At 32.4% G+C, this 21,050-nt stretch overlaps 1 protein-coding gene across 1 annotated transcript; it reads right to left on the minus strand.

The window, feature by feature from the left end:
• Positions 1–733: 733 nt before the first annotated feature.
• On the minus strand, positions 734–20,743 carry LOC109806910 (MADS-box transcription factor 23). Its single transcript, XM_020369442.3, has 7 exons — positions 20,281–20,743; positions 16,139–16,217; positions 4,363–4,424; positions 2,998–3,097; positions 2,735–2,776; positions 2,573–2,653; positions 734–2,204 (listed from the first exon to the last, which is right to left on the minus strand). The coding sequence occupies exons 1-7, from the start codon at positions 20,460–20,462 to the stop codon at positions 2,028–2,030; spliced, it is 723 nt and encodes a 240-aa protein (XP_020225031.1). The 5' UTR covers positions 20,463–20,743; the 3' UTR covers positions 734–2,027.
• Between the last annotated feature and the right edge of the window lie 307 nt (positions 20,744–21,050).

Consider the following 21,050-nt stretch of genomic DNA (forward strand, 5'->3'; position numbering starts at 1 on the left):
AATATATAATCATGAAAAAGAATATATTTTTAAAAAATATTTACTCAAAATTATCTTGAATTTATTTCCTATTTAATAAGATTCACCATGTTAAAATTAGCTGGCCCATGTCATGTTAACATCTGCAACTTTAACACTTGTTTTTTTCCCTCTTTGATTGAATCATTGGGCTTGCATTGAACTCTCTTAAGAACTGAGACCTCTTTACAGCCCCACTCTTTCTTTAAAATAGTAACCTCCCCACCGTTTGGAAATAACGAGCTCTGCCATCGTTTTGGAATAATTAATTATCGTGTACATTGTCATTGTTGTATGCCCATGCACCATGATATTTACGCAACGAATTTGGTGCCATTTGTTTCTTTAATATTGTCACCGAAGAACTTAGAAATTTTATTTTTAATAATTATTGTGGGCTACATATATTATTTATAGTATTTATATTAGTTATTTATATTTAGTTGGGTTCAATAAAAATGATCTAATTTTAGTGAGTCTTTAGACTGCCAATAAGAAAAAAATGTTATGGACCCAAATAAGTGGAAACCAGATTTGACCTGTTAGGGATTAATGGGAACCCTAATAAGTTTAAAATCGTAAAGATGGTCATGGTCCCTAATATGCCAAATTAGAAACACACGTCTCTTTGTCTCCCCATCAGAAGAGTAACATCAAATCTCGTTAAGAAATCCAGTGATTTGACCGAGAAAGATCATTGCACCAAAAGACTATTTCGCTGCAACCTTTTAATTATCAACGTCAATGGATACATGTACGTGTTATTAACGTTAACTCTGTAATCTGACACAACAGTTTTTAATATTAATTAATGGATAATTTCTATTTGGCTTAAAAAATTTATCCCAACACATAAGCCTCATTCCTGTCTTTGACAATTCAAGTGACAACAAAATAACACGAGTTTGCCTCTCTAGAAGGCAGTGGTTTGGCAAGTCTGAGGATTATGTAATTCCTCATCTCTTTTAAGTTGATGATAGTCTATTGGGGAATTTTTCCCCCTAACAATGCACTTATTTTTAATAATGATTAAAATTTATTAAATATTACATATTGTATATAAAATTCATTAAACAAAAAGTAAGATTCACTAACTTTTATACTTTTTAATTAAACATATAAAATTATAGGTGATATTAACTGGTTAAGAGACATGGTTATCCCTAAAAATATATTATTTGTTAGAAGTTGGGGGATAAGAGACATGTTGTGTCTCAATACATGTATTTTAAAAAATGTAAATAAAAATATAGATAATTAAAGATATATAATAATAAGTGATTTATAATCATAAAGTGAATGTTTTAAGATAGTTATAGGATACAATAGCTCTAAAAAAAATTATAGAGACCAAGTTACAACAAATTAGGATTTCCTTTATATATTAACTAGTAATGAGATACTTCATGCCTCTTAATATTTTTAAAAATTAAAAAATTAAAAAATAATTAAGAATATTATTAGTGGTTATTCATGAAATATAAGATTTTTTCTTTTAGGGATGTAATGATCTATTAAAAGTGAAGATAAAAAATAATTGCATGTTTTCATATTCCTTTTATGTATAGATTTAAATAATTTAGATTATATGTGAAAGCTCATCAAATTTGGAGTATGACTCAAATTGAATTTATACAAGATTGAAATAATATAAACCAGCCACAATAATATCTATATTGTTCATACATTGATGTACAGCATAAACTTATTGACTTATTGTCCGTTTCATGATTCATGAATCATGATGTACATTACAGATTTATAAATAATATCGATCGATCGATATCGAACCAGTTTTCACCAATGTAGCTGTAATCTAGACTAGTGCACACTTTAGCTTCTTACTTTATAACAAAAATAAGGATAAAAATCTATAGACTTACAGCATGTTTATAGTAAAGTTTAAATTTCGAGAATAATCCCTTCTTTTTTTAAAAGATTTTTTAATTTTTCAAAAAAAAAGCGATTTCTCCAAAATATATTACATCAGATGCACGTTAAACTATTTTTTATATCTTCAATTTGAGGGAATACCCCAGAATGATCGCTTCATCCGATGGTGCCCTGTGTTGAGGCTGAGACTGGCTTTGTTGCAGACTGTTAGGGTAAAGTTTATCATATCCATTGCTGATAGCATGTGAAGGATTCAGTGATTCTTTTTCTTCTGCACGCCTTGCTTCAACAACCTATATATGTTTCAACACTCTTTAACTTAGGTTTAGCTAAAATAAAATTTTGTCTTTAGGTATTTCATTATATTTTGCATGAATAATTTTTGGTTGGAAGTGTAAGGAACGAATTTATAAGTTATAACAATGAGAGGAGATGGAGAGAAAAATTGTTGTAATTAGAGAGGGAAAAAGATGATTTTAAGAGAAAAAATTCACTATGTCCTTATTTACAAATTATGAAGCTACTAGTACAAATGACACATTAATTTATGAAGCTATTGTTTTATGCTTCAGAAAATATAAAGGAAAAAAAAAGCTACATTCCAATTCTAATGTGTAACACATATTATTAAATTATAGAATACGTTTTCTTGATGATTTACCTTTTTTAGTTCTGCATTTTCTTTGTGGATAAGGTCTATCTTTTTAAGAAGTTCTTCCTTTTGTTGCTGAACGAGGCTTCCCTGCAATTAATGGCGTCAATGGAGATCGGTCAGAAATTCTTGGAAATACCTATTAAAGGAACAGAATCTGAGGCCTAGAACCTTTTGTTGTAATTCTTTGATCTCATCTATAAACATTTGATCCTGCAGGTGAAGTAAATGATTGTGTAAGAGTCATGCATGCATGGATGACACATGTATTGTATATTAGGATTTACCTATGTCCAAAACTACTTATAATCAAAATTTCATTGAAAGATCTTTTGAAAAAAGAAGATTCTTTTTACAACAAATAAATCAATTGAAACCAAACATGTACTTTAAGTAGGAGCTTCGATTTGCTTTGACTTTGAACCATATGATACCTTTCTTGTGCGAACATTCTTCAAACCCGTTTCCAATTGATCTTCCAGATGCTTCAGCTGATCAATATCCAAAGCAGAAAGTTCTTCACCCATCAGTTGGCTGCATTTGCCGAAAAGAAAGCATGGAATTCTTGCTCTTCTCAAATTTGTTTATTGCTGATACTTTATGTGATTGGAATGCAAATACAGCATTTTTTTTTGCTAATCCCAATATCATTATAAGGTTGTACTGAAAAGTGAGAGTAATTTTGAACCAACCCTATCTTTCTATTCTCCAAATTTTTGCTTAGACAATGCTTTGCTTCAGGAAGATTAGGAACTCGGAAAAGCCCTGCCCCCTTCCCATTATTACAAGAAGCATATCTATATAGAGACCATATACAGTGGGAATTGGTTTGCTTTGCTACCTTCAATCTTATATATCTTTCAGAGTGCGAGAGTCATGTAATTTTAATGGTGTTTTGTTGTTGCTGGTTCAGAAAATTATTAAGATTTCTTGAAATATTTTTTTTAGCATCGAGTGTAATTAAGAAATCGTCAAGGGAAATAGCTATAAACCTCCTTTGTAATAACTTTTTTTATTAACATAATTCACACTGTTTTTTAAAATTATCAATAAAAAATTAATGTGTTATTATTTTTGAAACTAACAATTATAGACTAATCTGCATTTGTTGGAAGTGGTTTTCTCTATAACAAATTTGAGTTTAATTAGCTTTGTTTGTTATGATACTGTATTTAAATATTGCATGTCTTTCCTTTGAATACATTTCTTCAATTTTATCTCTTAAACTCATCTTTTTATTCGAATATCATGGTGCTTATGACCTATTTACATTCTTGCGTTTTTCCCCCTTAATCAGTAAAAACCAATTTTATTAGCTTCAAAGAGTACAAGTTGTGCTGTACATATTGTTACATCAGAGTAAAACTGAGGTTTTATTTCACCCAACATTAATTAACTACCTAAATACCTAAAATAGCGGTACCCGAATGCACTCGATCGGTACAATGTTTTCCTCTTAAACTTGTTAAGTATCCATTCTTAAGTCTAATAACTTATTGTGGAGACTATAACATATTTACCACATCTTGATATGAATCTAGTGAAGTCAGATCCATATTCTAGTTGTTTGTCTTCTAGTCTCTAGAATGGTATTTGAATGTATTTATGGTTGTATATTTTTTGCTACTCTATACTTATCTGTTATATCATTTCATACTTGAACGTTTTATGCCCTTCTTTCTCTTTTAACTTGCCAAAAATTAAGAGTTCATACTTCCATGTAACTTGCTAGTTTCCATATTTCTGACTTGCTTCAATGACAAGTATTCAACTGTTGGGTACATTTAATTATCTTTTACCTGTGGCATTCTTGAAAATGCAGCAGTTGTTGCCTCAAGTTTGCTGCTTCTCTCTGCCATAACTATCATGTAGTAATACATATATCAGACTTGTATAACATAATTTTGTAAAGAAGTACATGATAGTGCACAGACTGCATAGGAGAAGAATATTAATTTTTGAACCTGTTAAAATTTCCCTAACCGTCAACGCCAGTCTTATAAGAGAATTTACAAAATACGAACCGAATAGCCACGCATCCTTGTGATAAAATGTCTATCTCTAGCTAGTTTACTTACAATTACTCTTAACCTATTGGTGTATCTAATAAATAAATTAAACTTTTAGCACAACATATTTTAACTATGTCTTATGTCTAATGTGAAAATAAACTTCGACTCCACTTATAGAATAAGAAGAAAAATCAGGAGGTAAAATGAATCATGATTCTATCAAAAACTAAAATCAACTTATGCATCTTAATTATTTTTTTAGAATCTTTCTCATCCATCTATTCCATAAGTTGAAATTGTGTATGAATCGAGTACAAATCATTTACTACCAAAGGTGCATTTAGATTATTAGTAGAAAAATGATATTTTACAATAGAAAATTATATCAGTTATGCAAAAACTAATGTAAAATAATGCATGATGACATTTTTTAAATTTATTTGAATTTTCTTATATGTTTTTTAATTGAACCAATGTAAATTAGTTTTTTTTTTAACAAATTTAACTAGTGTAAAAATTACTTTTTACATCAGTTATAAGTTTAACCGATATAAAAAATATTTTTTTACATTAGTCCAATATATACTTGATGTAAAAAGGTGATTTGAAAAATGTAAAATTTGAACTCAAGCTATCTTTTCCTTCCATTTTCAATGATACTCCAAGTTTGAGATATAGAGAATGGTCGTGAGTTCACTCAAAGGTAAGGATTCGTAGAGCTAGGTGGCCCCAATAATGTTTGAAAGGGGCTAGAGCGGCATTGGGAGGTAGGTTAGAAAGTTTTTGTTGCTCCGTAAATTTGAAGTTGGTAAGGGAGGGTGGCGCACAGGGGCTTGATGGGAGTTGGTGTTTATGCTCAACGAAAGTTTCAGTTTTGTGGGAGGGGGCGGGGGACAAATGCTTTAGTGGGGAGTGTTGTGGAGGGGGTGAACGGTGTTACAAGATTAGAATGAGTGGTTCTCTTAACTGCTCTTCGGTAACGTTGAAGATAGGTTGGCTATTTCCTCTTTTTCTTCTTTGCTCGGGTCTTACAGGTAATAAAAACAACTACACTATTCCTTCTCTTAAAACTACCAGCTTTGATTGTTTTACAATGTGGATTGTTTCTCAGGCATTGTGTGAACCCCTTGGTAACTAATCGAGCCTTATATCACATGATCAATTTGGATTTCATTTGATGTAGAACAACTATTTTCAAGCAAGAATGTTATGTTCTATTACTAATAACCAAGTGTCATTGCAAATCAATGCATCAAACTCTTCAAAAATGGTTTGTCTCCATTAGTGGTGTTGCATGGCTTGTCTTACATTGGCAGGTTCGAGATTCTCTAATAGAGGATGGTTAAAGGCTTGAAAAGCATGCTAGAGTGGGTTTTGAAACTTGGTTAATAACATTAGTTTTATAAATTAATGGATGTGAGGGATGAGAAACATTACTTGGTGATGAGACTAAACACAATGGGGGTCTTGGATGGTGTTTGTGTCTAGATTGATGGTTGCATTCGTGTTTATTCCACCCATATATGAGGCAAAATAGATAAAATGACATATGGAGTTTGACATCCATTAAGGTAAGGGGGAGTGAGAACCTCGTTCGAGGTGCGAGTTATCTGCAAGATAGTGGAATTGGCTTCCAATTTCGTTTGTTTGTGTGTGATGCATGAGGGGGTAAACCTATAATTCTGATTGTGACTATAAATTTATGGTATATGTGAATTCTTTCATGTTCTGATTATGATATTATATTATAATTGCGTTCCTGATCTATGAGATTGTCTTAATTGTGAATTTATGAGTACCTATGGGTTCCCAAGAGAACCCTAAAGATTAATAATACAAAGCAAATTATTAGATAAACAAATTTGAATAGGAAACCTATTGGTTAGAGTGAAATAACTTTGTTGTAGATCCTCCTAATATCACATAATTTCATAGAGCCACATTTGTAGGTTGTATTATTCGTAATGCGTACATTATGCAAAAAATAACCCTTAATGATACTACGTTGAGCACCACATGGGTCATTGGGCACGAAGCGATAAAAGGCTCTCTATGATGATCACGCTTAACATAAGATGGACCACGTCGAGTGAGAGCCATAGAGTGCTCATGATGGTGTTAACGTCAAACACTAGACGTGGGAGCTCGAAAGGCTCCTTGTTGTGAAATTCACCAAGCACATGAAGGGTTACGTCAGGCGTGATTCTCCTAGAGAGCATAAAGTACTCTCGACTTCGACCGTGCCGGGCACATGGCACCCCATGACGAGCATTGTCTTATGCCTACAACTCAATTGCATGTAACTGGTAGACGAACGTTAATAGCTTTTAGATAAGTGAACCATATGAACTAGTTGATTATGATAAGTGAAATATGTATGCTTAAGAATGTAATGTGGAAAATTGATAATATAAGAACATATGTGTTGCTCATGTGAATCCTTGAAATTTTGAAATATATGCTATGTGACAAATGTGAGAGTAGTCATGTGACTAAGTCTAAGTCTAACTTAGCAATGTTAAAGTCTAGGTGAATTACCTAGTAAAGATGTGATTATTGTGAACATAATTTATATGAACATGCAATGAGTCTTGTATGACATGCATTATGTGCACAATGTATTTTGTGATATATATGATGTGAAATACGTTTTCAGGGAAGGTCCTCCTTATGTAAAGGCTTGAGAATTCATGACCTTGGGGACAACTTGGTTTGGGAGCCTAGTCTCACCCGCTTATGTGCATGGCGGTGAAACTTGTGCAACACAGTTGTCCTGATGTATCACTGATGTATCTTCTCTTAATGTAGAGTGCCAAGAGGGCTATGACCTGACATGACCTCCTAGACTACTCATGCTTTCGGGTCAGGATATGTGATTTTTTGACGTCACATGCATATAGATTAAGGAGTCTTGTCCAATGTATGATCATAGCGTCTTAATTACTTGTGAATTATGATTGTGATGGATGTTGATATATATTATACGAACATTATTGTATCTTCTTATATATGCACGTCATTGTTTGTACCTTGGTTAATTGAGAATTATGAATCTATAAACTGCGAGATAAATTACTATTATATGATTATTGTTGCATGTATGACTAATCAGTAATAGCTTGCACTGGTAGTCAGAATGAGATGTTTCTCACTCCTCTTTCTTTTGTGGATGGTTTTGGTGTATGAATGTAGGTGGATTGAATTATGATAATGTTGGAGGAGAGATTTAAACTTATGTTGTGAAAGCTCTAATAGAATGTGACACCGAGACATAGTTAGGGAATTGTTTTCTATTAGTATTTGAATTATTGATCTAGACTTATTTAGTTGGAATTGTTTAATACCAAGTTTGAATTCCTTGTAATCGCTTCTTGATTTAGTTTTGTTTAATGTTGAGTTTCATGCAATGTGATACTTCTTATTCAGAAAATTCTTGTTATATTATTGTTATAATGTATGTGGGATAGAGGGTGTCACACCAAACATTGATAAGCAACTTGTGAATGAGAGTAGTTGACAAATATTCATGTAGTTGATCTTGATCAGAGATTGTTGCTATTGTATGGATGCAACAAAGGAAAGCTTAGGCATTGACCTTGAAGAGTTTTGTTCAATTTCCATGGTGGTTTCTGGTCATGTGGAATAGTTAAATATTGTTAAAAAAACTAACAATAATGGATAATCAACAAAAAAAAGTTGTTGAAGAAGATGGTCACTAGAAATGGAAGCTTATTTTGTGTCTAGTATAGTGCAGTTGTTGTCTAGTGTGGTGCAGTTTGGTATAGGTGCATGTGCATGCAGTTATGTGGTTTGGTGAAATAAGTTTGAATTGGTCTTTGTGTGCAGAAGAACTCACGAAGAAAAAGATACTAAAGAATGTTGTGTGGCGATTGGGTTTAATCCCTAATAGGTTAGTTACTTTAAAATTTAGGTTTAGGCTTAGTCATTCGACCCAACCCATTTTTTTTTGTCTTTCATAACTTGAATAGGCTAGTGTTAAGTCTCATTTATACGTATGTTTAGATAGGAATTATTGAACAATTCTACTCACCCCATGCACTCTTACAATACAATTGTTCTTTTTTTGATTCATTTTTTTGTGCAGATATAGTTAACCCAAAATTTAGCTAACAATACCTTGATACACCTCATTTTTGTGCATGTATTAAGTGAAGAGTTGAAAGTTGAAGACCCATTGGATTGGAAATTAAAGGAGTTAAGGAGTAGGAGAAGATTACCTGCGTCGGGCACAAGACTACCTGTGCCGGGCTTGAGCAAAATAGAGAGCCACACTCTCTGCAATTCATAACTACGTCGGGCACAAGAAGATGCGCCGGGCGTGCTCGAGACAGAAAGCAACTCAAACTCTCAGGAGGACATCGCGCCTGACTTAAAAGTAATTGTGTCGGGCGTGTTTTGAGACAGAGAGTAAATAAACTCTCTGGAAGGCCCTATGCCGGGCGCAAAACATAATGCACCGGGTGTGGTAACCATAATCTGACTCACCCAGCTTGTATTTGATCAAGACTTCGAGGATTTCTCCCTCATTCACACATTGGGCGACTTCTAGGAGCTGAGGAAGGGATTTCTGGTGCTTGGGACTGTTCGTGTGTGGGTCTTTCCTTTGGTTCTTCCATCTCTATTTTTGTTTTACCCTCATTGTTTTGAGCGGTTCTATCCATTATTTTGTGGGGTTAGATGTAACCAACGATACTCTTATGTAATCTTTACGTTTTTTTATGATATCTATATATATATATGTTGTTTCATTCATTATTGTGTTATGTTTCTATTCTTAATGCTTGCTTTGGATTGATCCTCCTTTGCTTGATATAGAGTCCATTGGGTATTGGAAAATAACCATTGAAACTAGCTCTGAAACAAATGCCTAGTGGGAAATGTATCTATGAATGGAGCTTGGCCCATTAGTAGTCTTAAACCCTAACCCGTAATGCGAGTGTAGGTATTGGATACTCAAGGAATTGATATTCACTATCCACACTTAAGCTCTTGCTCTAAGGGATTAAGTTTGAGTAAACTTAAGGGTTGACTAAGCAATGAATGTAACAAGAGAATGAAGATTCATTAGTGTGATGTTTGGTGATATCTGACCCCACAATCTTACAAAACCACAATACCATTTCTATCCCTTCCACACACACACACAATTAGTTTTATAGTTTTAACATTCCATAGGTCATAACCTTTATTTGAATTGCATGACAATCTATGAAAATGGAATTATTCTTTAGTCACGAATAGTCAATAAATGCTTATTTTACCTACTAGTCCCGATGGATACGATATAAATTTACTACTTGTACGGCCGGTACACTTGCCGTGTTTGAGTTCGTTGAGAGAATTAAAATGATTTACAATAATAACAAAAGTAGTTTCAACAGAAATCTCAACAACTAGGTTTGGATCATGTCAAATGACCCATTTAATCTTTTTTTTTTAGGGTTTTAGAGCATTTTTCGCATTAGGCTTTTTGACATCTTTATCCCTTTCACTGTGACAAATTTTCTACAATGGAATTTGAAGATTCCAAAATTGCTTCTGGTTTGTAGTCACCGTGGTGCGCCATGCAAAACCCACCGTTCCATTTCCTTATATGGAGGTCTAAGGAAATCCCACCACCACAATTCGCCATAAAATTGCCATGCATGGACGCTATTTGATAACATTGAGTCTACTTAAGGATTTTCCTCATAAATAAAAGTCTTTAACTCAATGGTCAAGATGGAAATAAGATGTATGAATGATGACATATACATGGTGGATAAAAGGGTTTCAAGTCCTTCAAAGTACCAGCTAAAGTTATAAAAAGCGTAATGTATCTTCATATTAGAATCACGAATATCAACACAAAGGATATGGTGGCATAAAGGACCAATGTTCATCCAATGTTCACACCAAAAGGAAAAATACCTTTCCTTACATTTAATGTGTAACATCTTGTAGCATGGTGTTAAGTTCAAAGATAAATATATACTTGTAGGTAAGGAGTTGAACCCATAATTTATTTGTTCCCTGTTGCACTATCTCTCTAATATGGACACATTCATTTCCCTAACCTTGCAAATACTAAGAACTCTTTTTATTTTTGGCATTATGGATTTATTCGTTGTTCATAATGACCTTCCAAAGAAAATTCCTAGTTGATGCCACCTTATAGACAAAAGTTCAATCTTACTTTAATGTTTATTCTTCAACTAGACAAGGAGATTCCCTTGCCTTACATGTACAAGTTCGCAATATGACTTACTTGGATAATGGTGAAAGATGCCAACTCATACAACTTGTAAGTAAAAAGGAGGTATCTAGAGCTCTAAACTCAATGAAGCCTTACAAGGCCCCAAGGTAGATGAGTTCCAAACAAATTTGGAAATCATACTTCAATCGTTGAGATCTTACATTAGATTAGGTCTTGTGAAGAACATCATACTCTCCTTATATCCTCCTCATTGTGATGCTGGACTAGATGTGTTGGCTTAGAGTTTGACCAGTGATGAGCAACTTTCAGTTAAATATGCTTATGAAGTTGTTATGCATAGTAGGCAAAGTGAGCATAATGTTTTGTTTAAGGAAGTGTTTCAGTGGAAGGGACATGAGAGGATAAGAGGATTTTTGTGGAAATCGGGTCATGAAGGGATGCTTACTAATGCAAGACGATTCATATTTGGGTTATAGGATACAAATGTATGTTACTTTTGAGGGGTTTATGAAGAGAATCTCTTTCATCTATTTAGAGAGCGTGAACAAATTTGAGCGGGCTGGGCCCTTCTTATCCAAGGAGGTGTTTATAATGCTTTCTTCAAGGATAATGATTGGCATAATTGGTGAGCTTATAATTTATCGAACCACATTGATGTTCTTGGTATGAGATAAAGTATTGTTTTTTGCATCATGCTGTACATAACATGGTGGAGAAGGAATGAATGGTTTTTAATCAAGTTAAGTGAAATATTATAGATCTAGTGAGAAAGGTGATGAGTATGACATATGAGATTGGTGGTTCTCAAGAAGTGTTTTCCATTATTCATTCTCAAGAAGTGTTTTTCACTATTCATTCTCAAGGTTTGTGTACTTTTGGCATACGAGACATAGCTTGGAAGTGTTCTCAAGAAGTGAGAAAGGTGATGAGTATGGCATATGAGATTGGTGGTTCTCAAGAAGTTTTTTTCGCTATTCATAAGGTTCATGTACTTTTGGCATATGGGACATAGCTTGGAAATTTTTGAATCCTAAGGAAATGGTGTTGAACACAGATGGGTTAGTCAAAGATCTTCGTGTTGTACCTTCCAGTGATGGACTTATTTGAGATGAGAATGAAGCTTTCTTATGCAATTTTGTAGTAAAATTGGGAGTTTGTTCAATTCTTTTAGCTGAACTATGAGTTATATGTCTTGACCTTCATTTAGCTTGGGGGAGAGGCTAGCGCAAAATTAAAGTTTGTTCTAACTCTCATAATGCAATTATGTTGCTAACTAAAGATTGTTGTTGCACTCATTCTTGTTCAAATGTGATAATAGTGATCCATGAGATCTATTAGAATGAAGGGTTTCTCAAGTGGTGTCACGTGTTGAGAAAGACTAACCAAACAGTTGATTTCCTAGCCACTCATGACCTTAGTTTATTTTTCGAGTTTCATATTTTTTATATTTTACTTCTAATTTTATTTGTAATGTCCTAAGGACAGACCTTAATGATATCTGTTTTCCTAGAGGTTTCTAGGTTTTAATAATATTTTTAATTCATAAAAAAATTAGTTCTTACAATTTTTCTTATTCACATTGAGAAAATCTTTCATGTAATTTTTTTTTCTTCATATTATTATGCTTTCTCTATACTATTTTTGCTTTTGTCTATTGTTTATTTTGAATTAATAAAGGCAAGGAGTTTGATTTATTATTTTTCATCATTAACATCATTGTTTATTAAACTAAATTCTTTCTGATTTACCATGTAAGACTGATTAAGGTTCGAAACTTACGATGCTAAATTTAAGTTGACAGTGTTACGCTTAGTATTAAATATCCCTTGAAAGATTGCAGTGTTGTCAAATGGTCGTTATGACGGCGCCACAACGGTATGGCAGTCGCCGCTGCGATCCGTTATGGCCATTTGGCCTATGTATGGTGGGGATCCGCCATTTTGCATATGAATCTAAGGCGTTCATGGCAATCATGGCACTAATATGGGCTTTTTTTTTCATTTTTTTTTCCAGTTTTGGCCTGTGTTTCTTTCCCGGGTTGGGCGACCCATTAACTTAATTTTGTAAAATAAGGTTGTCACAGAAACCCTAATGCATATTGCCCTCTCCTTCGTGCAACACGCACCTGCTTCAACGAGACCCACCACCATCGTCGCTTCCGATGCGATTGCCACCGTCACCTCCAATGCAATTTTCCTCTCCCTTCGCGAGCGATTCTTGTCTTCCACCTTCGCACGTGCGATTCCTCCCTTTTCCCTCGGCGCAACTGTTTCTTCCTCCATGCACAATTGTTGCTCCTCCACGTGCGATCGTTTCTCTTCCGCGTTTGACTACTCATTTTCCCTCCGCGTGCGATTCTGCTATATTCCTTCTCCCTCCGCACGCCTCGTCCTTCGAGTTCTGCCAACGTTGCCGCCACCGCATCCGATGCGACCACCATAGTCTACGACAATGTTAGGGGAGGTAGAATCAAACACCCAACCACAAACAATGTCATCTTCCAATTCCATTAATTCTAAGAGGAGTGATGTTGCTTGGAAGCACTGAACACAGGTGAGAGAGAATGATACAAATGAGATTCTTTGTAACTATTGCCAGAAGATTATGAAAGGAGGTATCACAAGGGTGAAACAACATTTGATTGGAAAGGCGAGCAATGTTACAACTTGTTTGATGGCTCCTGAAGTTCTCAAGGTTGAGATAAGGGCAGCTACGGATGGTAAGAAGCAAAGGCAAAATGAAGCATTCAAGAAGGCAATGCAAGAGATTGAAGCACAATGTGAAGAAGGATTTATGGAAATTAGAAGTTCTGATTCTTGGCTACCTCCAATTGGTGATTTTAGATTGAAGGATATTAGTAAAGGACCTATGGACCTTTATAATCAATCTCAATCTACAACTGCAAAAAATAGGAAAGACAAGGTGGTGCAAGCAGGCATAAGAGAGCTTTGTGATAAAAAAGCTACAGAAAAATATATAGCACGGTACTAAGCTGGCATACCTTTCAACTTGATACATTTGGAAAGTTTTCAAGATCTGCTTCGTCAAATTGGGCATTTTGGGAAGCATCTTCCTATCATGACAGTAAAGTACTACTCCTTCAAAAGGAGGTGGAGTACACTAATGAATTAATGAAGCCACTAAAGGATCAATGGACAAGTTTTGGGTGTTCCTTAATGTCAGATGCTTGGACTGATAGGAAACAAAGAAGCATAATCAACTTTTTGGTGAACTCCTCTTCTAGGACAATGTTCTTAAGGTCGATTGATGCATCTGACTATGTAAAGACCAGTGAAAAAATATTTGAGTTGTTGGATTCTATTGCGGAGGAGATTGGAGAGGAAAAGGTTGTCCAAGTTATAACAGAAAATAGAAGTAATTATGTTCTTGCTGGTAGGTTGCTAGAGGAAAAAAGAAAAAAAATTATTGGACTCGTTGTGCTTCACATTGCATAGATTTGATGTTAGAGGACATTGGTAAACTGCCCAATATAAAGAAGACTATTCAGCAAGCTATCTCTCTTGTTGGCTTCATTTATAGTCATTCAAGTACTTTGAGCATGTTGAGGTTCTTTACTGGTGGGAGGGAGTTAGTGAGGCATGCAATCACTCGATTTACAACATCTTATCTTTCCTTGGAGAGGATTCAACAAGAGAAAACTAATCTTCGAAAGATGTTTGTGTCAGAAGAGTGGAAGGAAAACAAGATAGCAAAGGAGGCCACGGGAAAGGAATCCACTAAAACTGTCTTGATGCCTAGTTTCTGGAAGAATGTAGTTTGCATTCTAAAAGTGATGGCTCCTCTTGTGAAAGTGCTTAGGCTTGTGGATAGTGAGAAAAAACCATCCATGGGCTACATATATGAGGCAATGGACAAGGCAAAGGAAACCATTATGAAATCTTTTAAAAATGAAAGCAAATACAAGGATGTGTTTGCTATCATTGATAAAAGATGGGATATTCAGCTTCATCGCCCTTTACATGCTGCTGGTCACTTTTTGAACCTGGAGTTCTTTTATGCCAACCCACAGATGGAGTTTAATGGTGAGATTATTTAGGGTTTGTATGATTGTATCAATAAATTACTAGGAGATTTGGAGATGGAGAAGATTGTTCATAAGGAGTTGGCTCACTCTAAAGTTGCGAGTGGTATGTTTGGGTCCACAACTGCTATAGCAATGAGAGGTGAAGTTGCATCGGGTAAGAGACAAAATATTGCAACTTTTGAACTTTTATTCTTTAAGTCATTTGCTCAAGTTTCTGTGTTTAACATATTTTGTTTGCATTTGTAGCTCAATGGTGGCGGATGTATGGTTCAGATACTCCATATTTATAACAATTGTAATAAGGATCCTTAGCTTGACATGTAGTGCTTTGAGTTATGAACGTAATTGGAGCGTCTTTGAGAAAGTAATTAATTTCTTAATTCCTATTTAAAGTCAACAATCAATTTCTTGCTTATTATTCCTTAAGTAATAAGTTTTTATTTAATTGCTTTAGGTTCATACTAAGAGAAGGAGACTTGAGCATAAAAGACTACATGACTTGGTATTTGTCAAGTATAATCAAGCACTCCATCAAAGGTATAACCTTAAAGATTAAATCGATCCAATTAGTCTCAATGGGATTAATGATTGCAATGAGTGGCTAATTGGAGAGATGGATGGGGAAGAAGGTGAAGATGAGAGGGTTCATGAAGGAGATGATGACCTTAGTTGGAGATAAGTTTATTAAGCTTCGGGACTTGATGAGCCTAGACAATACACTAGGTGTCACAAAAGGAGAGGGGCAAGTAGGAACATTACTAATCCTTCTAAAAGAGCCAAAGGAGTAACTTCAAAGAACAAGGGGAAAAAGGGTTGAAGAAGTTGAGGCATCAAAAGATTCTAGCAATCAGGAGGAGGAATTAGTGCCAAATGCTAATTTTATACATTCAGATGGAGAAAAAGCTTAAGGATTTTTAAATAAGCAACATCATCATGTGAAAATTAATTATGCAAACATTGATGAGGATGAAGAGGACTAAACAAAATAGTTTTAGGAATTGTCATTGTGTTTTGCTATTTTTTAACATTATTTCTTTGTTTTGATGGTTATTTAATCCACCATGGTAATATGACACTTAAAGGTCCTTGCCACCATCCACCGTATAACCTTGTTGATAACCTTGAAAGATTGTTTTCCCTTATTCTTGTCTTTTATTACTTTTTCTTTCTATCACACTAAATAATAATACTACAGCTCAATGATGCAATATATAAACAAATTATGGGTATCGTTAATTATTGGTATAACATAATTGGGAGAGCTTGAGGAAAATTAGAGGAATATTATATGAATGTGTTACCTTGACCTCCGCAGTAGAATCCATAAGTCGATGATGATCCTCATTTTTCTTGTTAAAGCGCTCAATAATTGTTTTCATACTGCAATAAATATAGAAGCCAAGAATAATAAGTTGGGAAATGAATTTTATTTAAATCCTAAATCTTGCAATAAAGTATTCATATCAAAACAAATCTATTTTAAATACATGAAAGGACTACATAATATTATTTTATACAAAATACATAATATGTATATTTTTATTTATTTATAAATAGGTGTCAAAATATATAATGCACAAAGGTTAAAATGTTTATAGCTTTTGCAAAAATGATTAAATGTAGTTTTATTTTTCTTATGTTTTTGTTAATTTTAACCTTTTTGATTTTTTTTTCAAAAGTGGTTCTTATTATTACTTATTAATGATGTATCATACATATTTAACTGTCACTTCAGAAATATCGTAGTTACAACAAGATAAGTCACATGTAATTGGCTATTGAAACCAATTTTAAAAAGATTAAAAATATTTAAACGAAAATCAAATGATAACATTTATAAATACTATGTCATACATATCATTTATTTTTTATTTTTTATTTTTACTTTCTTGATGATTGTTAGGACCTTTATTTATATGGATTAACATTATTTTAATATATATATATATATATATATATATATATATAAGGTTATATTTGCGTATTAAAAATAATAGATAAAAAGGTCTAATGATAAGAGATATCTATGATGAATTTTTCTTAATATTATAATGATATTAAATATTATATATGGATGTATAACATATAAAAATAAAAATGAGAAAATTTTGATTAACATTGGAAGGTAATACATGTATATATATATATATATATATATATATATATATATATATATATATATATATATATATATATTTGGGATACAATTAAAGTCTCACATCATTGGAATAAAAAGATTGACATAGATTTATAAAGTACACATAGTCTTCATTTGAAATAGGTTTATTGAGAGATATATAACCAAAAATAAAATCATGAGAATTTAGACTCAAAGTAGACAATATCTTACAAACGTAAAGATATTCTAACACTCCCCCTCAAGTTGGTGCATACAAATTGTATGCACCAAGCTTGGAACATAAAAATTGAATTTGAGGCCCCCTTAATAACTTAGTCATAACATTTGCAAGTTGTTCATTGAAATTGACAAATTCGGTAATAATTTCCTTGGCCAACAACTTCTCTCTCACAGAATGCACAATCAACCTTTATATGCTTGCTTTTCTCGTGAAATACTGGATTGGAAGCAATGTGAAGTGCAACTTGATTGTCTCAATACAATTTTATTGGATGAACCTTACAAAATCTTAACTCTCGAAGAAGTTGCTTAATCCAAACAAATTCACAAGTAATCAAGGCCATAACTCGATATTCAGCTTCGACATTAGACTAAGTAACAATACTTTGTTACTTACTCTTCCAAGAAATGATATTTCTACCAAGGAATACGTACACAGTATCCAATAGTAGAATGTCGATCTATAGGACAACTTGCCCAATCAATATCACAATATCCATAAATTTAACTGTGTCCTTTGTTACATGAATATTAAAGTATTTGTTGCATGAAAACATTAGTATAATTGATTGCTTTTATGTTTTCCGTTACATAGTACTATATTATATTAAGTATAATAACCTAATAGATCGTTATACAATTGAATTAAGTTAAAAGTTGAGTTAATAGTGTTCTTGTTTAATTCCTAATTAAAACTTTGTGAGTGCTATCAAAATGTCGTTATACATTTTATTTGACTAATAAAAATTTTACACAGAAAAAAATTATATATATATATATATATATATATATATATATATATATATATAATACAAATACCATCTATTATTGTTTGAACTATCATGATTATTGTGAGCGGTAAATTATTTTTTCTTTAAATATTTAATAAAATTATATATTTAAAATTTAAAATTTAAAATATCAATTAAATTCTAACAATTTTGTGTAAATTAATTCATGTGTTGGTGTTAGATCTAGAGTTGAATTAATCCATAGATTATCAGACTATTCAGTATTTCTCTATATTTTAAAAGTCTAAATTAGGATCTAAAACTTTTAGATCATTTTTAATTGGATTCTGTCAAGGTTCCATTAAGTACAAGAATCTAATTGAATATTTTTTTTTAATGATAATCAATTATGGGACCAGATCACTTGTTTAATTCAGCAAGTTCCCAAACCATTTAAAAATGATTAATTGGGTTTTTATATTTAAGAGAGCCCTTACAAAAATGCAAATCACAAACCTAATTACTAAAAATGATTAGTAAGTTTAAGAACTTAATTATAAATTTTTAAATGTATTTTTTTTACATAAAACTTTTAAATGTATATGAACATATTTACAAATTCTCAACTAATTAATTTTGGAACCTGTAGATTAATTTGACTGAAAAATAAAGCAAAATAATGAAGAAAATGAACTTTTTTGGTTTTAAATTAACTTATTATAGTGCTTCACTTATTAATTAGTATTCACTACTCAGTACATTGTGATGACTTAAACACAAGAAAAATTCAACTGAAAAGGCTAGCTATCACATTAAAGAGAAAAACCCATGCTGGAATATCATATTAAACTTATTATTCTACTCAAGCTTAAATATTAAGCTCAAAATGAGTCAAACTGGATGCCATTTACTTATTAGCATGCATTATGTTGACTACTTAGTAAAATTTTACTTTTAAGGGACCGACTACTAGTTAGCATTAGCTTACAACTTAAACATGTATATTTCCACTGATACTTTTGAATTTATTTCCTAAAAAAATCCAACCGGTATGTATTAGCATTGTAAGGATCAATCTATACAACTCGTTTATCCAAATACTCTAACTCATTATATACATAATCTGAGAATTAACAAAATTGTTTTGTACATCGTAAAGGATCTAAACATCGATCTGGAAACATGTATTTTACTCCAGCAAACTTTTACGAGAGAACCAAAGACCAAAATCTCAGTTATTATAAGTCCTATAATATTTGAAATTATATGATTATTGAAGAAAACTTTGTTTTGACTAAACTGTCAATTGAGTTCCTGGAATGCGACCAACGTAGGGTTTAGTCTCTGGGGTGTCCAGTCTTCAAATATTATTAGATGGGATGCCAAATATGAAACTAATAAGTACATTATAATGGATCTAACAAAAAAATTATAAAATTAGTACATTATTTCAATCTTTATTAATAAAGATATTATCATTATTATAACAATATAATGAAATTTTATTGAATGAATATAATTTTGATGCATTGCCAATAAAAAACGATGCATTAATTTACACTATATCACATTTGCAGTCAAACTCATTAATTAAATGATTTAAAAATACATCATTAAATTTAAGTATAATTTACTGGGTGTAAAATCAATTAAATGCGCACAAAATATGTTGTAAATCAAATGTGCACCATATATAAATTGACAAGAATCTTGTTGGGGAGATGAGATATGCAGTTTTCAAATGTAAAAGAAAAGCTCCCCCAACTTATTCTGGATTATATAATATCAGAGTGGGTAATTCTGAAAACAACTATATCTATCTGATGAGAAATATAATGTTAATTAGGGAGAAGGTAAAGCTAAACCGTGAGCATAGCAAACACTGTTTTACACGAGACATAGAAGTCAGAAAAATAGTGAAGTTCCTGGGATACTTGCCGGGTTCAAATGTAGGCAAATAGATGCATAATTGCAGCACAAAGCCCATTTATCCAGAAGAACATTATTGTTTTTTCTTGAAGTTTTTAAGGTTAAAAATAGCACAATCCCTTCAAAGTTTTGATACAAAATATATAGATTCCCAGACACCTTATCATCAGATTTCAGTGGTTTCAGATATCATATTAGTAGAGTGAAACTAGAACCACGCCAACCAACTACATAAGAACCACAATGAACATGTATGTATCAATTATTCATTCATCTAAAAGAAGGGATTCTAATTTCTAATCCCCCCAACCAAAAACAAACTAAAGAAGAGATCGAAAAGAGGTAAAATAATATCAAGCATTAAGATTTATAGATAATGATGAATTATCAGATAAAATCGAAAGAGAAAAGGAATTGAGTTTACCTTGTGTTTGAGTATTCATAAAGCCTGCCCGTGCAGGAAAACACAATGAGTCCAACTTCAGCATCACAGAGAATTGATAGCTCTCTAGTTTTCTTCACTAATCCATTTCTTCTCTTGCAGAAAGTTACTTGCCGGCTCGTCGATTTTTCGATTCTTTGAATAGCAATCTTTCCTCTCCCCATTTACTAGGGTTCCTTCACCAATTTTCCTTATCTTCTTCGCATATCAATCAACTATCTCTCAATTACATACTGAATAGTGAACACTCATGCCCAAAATCGTCTTTCACTGGAAACAAATTTGAATATAATTAATTCAAAACCATGACGGAAATTACGCAAATATATAATTTAATCATAAATTATTATATAATTGAAAGCTATTGATTTTTAAATCATTGTTTTAAAAATCTAATTAATTGACAGTATAAATATGTTGATTATATCAGCAATATATTTAAAAGGGCTTTTAAGTTTCTAGTGTTTCAAGCCGAAAAAACAGCATCCTTGTCAATTTTGATAAAAACAAAAAAAAAAAAAAAAATCTACTTTTGGTTTTTTTAGTCTTTAAAATTAAACAATATTAATTCATTATTAACATGTTGATCCAAAATTAAGTAAAATACAGTTAGTTATGTTGGCTTTCATTTAAGGCACAACATTACTTTTATACTTCATGTCTCTTTTTTATTTTAATTAAAATTTATAATCAATTGAAACAAATTTATTTTACATTTTTAACACTGTTATTTTCCTGTGACTAACTAGCTA

Source organism: Cajanus cajan, chromosome 2 (assembly GCF_000230855.2).
Source record: "Cajanus cajan strain Asha chromosome 2, NIPB_CcT2T_4, whole genome shotgun sequence".
Classification (NCBI taxonomy): Eukaryota; Viridiplantae; Streptophyta; class Magnoliopsida; order Fabales; family Fabaceae; genus Cajanus; species Cajanus cajan.